This window comes from Humulus lupulus, chromosome 2 (assembly GCF_963169125.1).
Source record: "Humulus lupulus chromosome 2, drHumLupu1.1, whole genome shotgun sequence".
NCBI classification, from domain to species: Eukaryota; Viridiplantae; Streptophyta; class Magnoliopsida; order Rosales; family Cannabaceae; genus Humulus; species Humulus lupulus.
In genome coordinates, this window is record NC_084794.1 from 183,751,252 (window position 1) to 183,755,988 (window position 4,737).

The 4,737-nt window shown below is 33.6% G+C and overlaps 1 protein-coding gene across 1 annotated transcript; it reads left to right on the forward strand.

Moving 5' to 3' along the window:
• The first annotated feature begins 505 nt into the window (after positions 1 to 505).
• LOC133818787 (calmodulin-like protein 7) lies at positions 506 to 2,002 on the forward strand. The gene has a single exon (XM_062251834.1). The coding sequence runs from the start codon at positions 745 to 747 to the stop codon at positions 1,387 to 1,389; it is 645 nt and encodes a 214-aa protein (XP_062107818.1). The 5' UTR covers positions 506 to 744; the 3' UTR covers positions 1,390 to 2,002.
• The last annotated feature ends 2,735 nt before the right edge of the window (positions 2,003 to 4,737 follow it).

Genomic DNA, 4,737 nt, shown 5'->3' on the forward strand with positions numbered 1-4,737 from the left:
AAAAAATGACTTTTGTTTACAGTTCTAATCTCTGTGTAGAAATCATCATTATATTTTTATTTGAGTACGTAGTACCGTGTGAAGTGTTTCTCTCAAGGCCGTCCATGAATGCTGACATAACATTAACTAAAACCCCAGGCCACCTAAAATACTGCCACGCGTCAAAAACCCATCAAGCTTAGGTAGCCGTTAAACGAATCCAACGGTCGTTAATTGCCGTCTCCAATCATTAATGTGTCAAGTTTTAGTCCCCAACGACTCTTTCTCTTTTCTCTTTTCTTTTTTCTTTTTGTTTTTTCATTATTCCAGATCCGTTATCAACGGTAGCATTATTTAAAATTAATTAGGAAAAAAAAGCAAGTCACACTCCCAAACCATAAATAAATCACCAAGCATCAATTATAGCAACGCGTTTTTGGTAAATGTAAATTAGTTAATTAATAAATACACCAATTCTAATTAAAAAAATCCATCTATATTAATAATAAATAAATGCTATTAATACGCGTGAACGGGTTGGTTTGGCCTCGCAATCCATCTAAATAAGGCCACTGCCGTTTCTCGCCATTCACACCAACTTTTCTTTCTTTCTTTCTTACTTTCCTTGATAAGAAGATCTCCCCAATTTTAGTCTCCAAAATTTTCTCAACAGATTTCGGGCAACCAAACACCCACCACGCAACGCAACAAACCAAAGATACAGGCCTTTTCTTTCCTTTTTCTATTTCTCTCTCTAGCCTTCCAATGCCAAATATTTTAGTCAGAATTTTCCTTATATATAACCTTCTCAATTCGCTCCTCCTTTCTTTGGTGCCCAAGAAGCTAATCCCTTTCTTACCTTCTTCTTGGTTCCACCAAACACCACCATTGGTGACCGTACAATCATCGGCACTCGCTACGCCCAGCAGCAACAAGAAAAACAAGATCGTGAGAATGGAGCAGACGGAGCTGAGTCGCGTGTTCCAAATGTTCGACCGGAACGGAGACGGACGAATCACGAAGAAGGAACTGAACGATTCGTTGGAGAATTTAGGTATCTTCATCCCTGATAAGGAGCTGTCTCAGATGATAGCGAAGATCGACGCCAATGGCGATGGGTGTGTCGACATGGAGGAGTTCGGCGAGCTGTACCGATCGATCATGGACAACCGAGAGGCCGAGGATGATGACATGAAGGAGGCCTTTGATGTGTTCGATCAGAATGGAGATGGGTTCATCACCGTCGATGAGCTCAGATCGGTGTTGGCTTCCCTTGGACTTAAGCAAGGGAGGACCGTAGAGGATTGCAAAAAGATGATCATGAAGGTTGACGTGGACGGTGATGGCAGGGTTAATTACAAGGAATTTAGGCAGATGATGAAAGGTGGTGGCTTTAGTGCTTTGAGTTAGATTTTTTTTTTCTTTTTTAAAAGTTCGGGAGGGGTGGGGAAACTTGGGGTTTGGGGGGGAGGATTTCAATTAGGACACCTTTTATTTTTTTGGTTTTTTTCTATTAATTTCTCTGTAAATATTTTTGGAGAAGTTGTTTTAATTTATTGTGTTTTGGTGATTCTCATTTCTACGTGGCTTAATCCCATTGGTTGGAATCTGAGCATATATAAGAAAAATAGGGCAAGGCAATGGAGCTGCTAATTATGAAGCTTGTAACTTTATCCTTCGGAAACAAGAGAGAAAGGAAAGAAAAGAGTTAAAAAGGAGACAGAAACAAAAACAAAAAGAAAAGTGTTTGTTTTATGGGCAAGTAATTGTTGTGATTTTTTCTTTTTCATCTTTGAATTGTAATGGTTTTGTTCATTAATGATGTGAATTTAATTACTTGGAGTATTATAATACCGTTGACTTAGAAAATGTAGTTTCTATTTCTACCTCTGCTTCCTATCTAATGTTGGTAGCTGGTGGCTACCACTACAATGCGTGTATTCACCTAATGTGTTCCATTGAAAAATAAATGGAGCTATGATTTGTGGTAGACTGAAATAATATAATGAATTTGTTGGCTATATATTTGATAATTTTTAGTAAATATGGTTGGTTTTATTTTGTTATTTTTATTGAAAATATCTAGCAATTTTTAAAAAAAAAATATGGTCTTGACAAGTTATATGGTATATATTTTTTTACCACTTATGCAAAATTATGGGAGATGGTATTGGCGGTTATGCGCTATTGATTTGTCTTCTTTTAGGGGTATTTGGAAGTTTATTATTTCTTACAAAGCCAAGTAATTACAACACAATATGTGTTTGAATGTTAAATAGTAACACATGAAATCTTATTGTTATGTGTTTGGATATGTTGTAAGTAGAAACACATGAAATTTTATTGATATGTTTTGCAAGAGAATTAATAATTACAAAACAAAAGAAGATATTATTTAATAAATTTTTATTTAGACCGGATATTATTTAGTAATTATAAAATGTAATTACACCCACTTATGGGGACCATAGAAATTAGAAAAAGTAATTGGGACACTTCAATTACCTCTAATTATATGGTTATAAAGTAATTATCTAGTTAAACAATCATGCAAAATCTAGTAATTGGCTCGAATTATACTTAATTCCAATTACAAGATGACTTTCGAAACACATTTTTATGGTGCGTTTGGAAAGCCACACTGCAATTATAATTGAGTGTAATTCAGAGTAATTACTTGATTCGGCGTATTTGTCTGACCATGTAATTACACATTAACTATGTAATTTGAGGAGTCCCAATTACACTCTCAAATTCTCATAGCTCCCATGAAAATTGGGTGTAATTACTAATTAATATTAATTTTAAATAGTATTTAGTACATAATATTATTTTTCTGTGTAATTATTAATTGTTTTGCCAAATATAACAATAGAAATTCATAAGTAATTACCACTTGAAATCCAAATGCATCTTGTATTTTAAAATATAATGTAATTACTCATATATGTGTAACTATTACTCTAGTAATTACATAGCTGTTTCCAAACACATCCTTAAAACTGATAGTATCTAGTAATTACATCCACCTAATTTTCATGGAGTTCTATAAGAATTGAAAAGTGTAATTGGGGCAATTTAATTACTTCCAATTACTTGGTTATAATTACATATTAAACAAATATGTCAAATCTAGTAATTACCTCTAATTAAACTAAATTCCAATTATAAAGTGATTTTTGAAACACATTTTTAAATTTTTAAATCACAATTTAAATTTTTTAAGGTTATTTTTTTTATAATTCAACGTTTTGTTAAGTTGCAGATTTTTGGTGCTCTTATTTTTTTTAATTTATTATCCTAATAATAATTAACTCTTATTTATTGTACATGTAACTCTCTTATTTGCCTTTTATAACGTAATGTATGAGTGATTGAATTTCAATTTATTTAACACTATTTCCCTCTTATATTTTACTAAATATAATGAAGATTTATGTTTGATAGGAAAAGTGATTTTAATCTTATTTTCTATGTATTTAAATTTCACTTGTGAAAATTTATGGAGTTAGTTATGTTATACTCAACTATAATAAGTGTCATTTTATGGCTTTCATCATAGGCGATGCATCGCCTAAAAACTTGAGGCTTGGGCGAAACGCAACAGGCGATGCATTTCCTGTTAGTAGGCGACGCATTGCTTGGCAGACAATGTATCTCCCATAGTCAAGCGATGCATCGCCTGACGTGTCCGTGCAGACAAGTAATTTAAACTCCAAATGATGTGCTTAAATCTCTAATCCTAATGGTTGGACTTAATGACAGTGTCTCACTATAAAATGGTTCTCTTAGAGTTTTGATAGACATGTTCACTCTTTCAAATCTCTTTCTCTCTCTAGCTCTCAAGATCATAAGTTTTCTTAAAGAAATTTATAAAGAAAGTACTTGTCTATGTGAATTTCAAGGCTTCTTCAATCTCAATTTCGTTTCCTACTTGAGAAAGCCAGAAGCATCCAGGAAGGGCTAATAAATAGAGAATTTGGACAATGATACATCTTATGTATAAGCCTAGGTTTTGATTCTCACCAACAAAAGCATTCAAGTGGTGTTCTACCCAGGGTTTGAAGCTTGCAAGAAGATCGAAGAGTTTGTTCTATAATTAGGGTTTGCATCATTCTATCCTTAATCTTTTATTGGACTCTGTCAAGCGTAATTCTGTGTAAATTCTTATTATTGTGGTGGTTGTAATCTCACTCTCCCCCAACAATCAAGTTCTCTATTCTCTTAATTACATCATTATGGAAGAATCGTCTTCAATTTCAGCTTTGAAATTTATGACAGAAGACTTAGTTAGATTGGATAGATTTGGTGGAACTAATTTTGTGCGCTGGCAAGACAAGATTAGGTTCTTACTCACTACTGTCAAGGTGTACTACATCTTTGACAAAGATCTAGTGGCCATAAAACCCGCTACGTTGATTTTGATTTCTAATCAAATAGGGACAGTCATAAGTCGATGTCTGGCCCAGTGTTCACTCTTGGTGGAGGAGTTGTAGTTTGAATAAGTATCAAAATCTAGTATTGTAGATTATACCATGGAAGTCGAATACATAGCGACTTGTGAAGTAGCTAAAGAAGCGGTAGAGCTCAGAATATTCTATAATTATATGGAAGTCATTCTAAATATGGACAAGCCTTTAATCCTATATTGTGAGAACAATGGAGCAGTAGCAAACTCTAAAGAAGCAATGACTCATAAAAATGGCAAGCATATAAAGAGGAAATACCATATATGGTTTGAGAGATTGTGCATAGAGG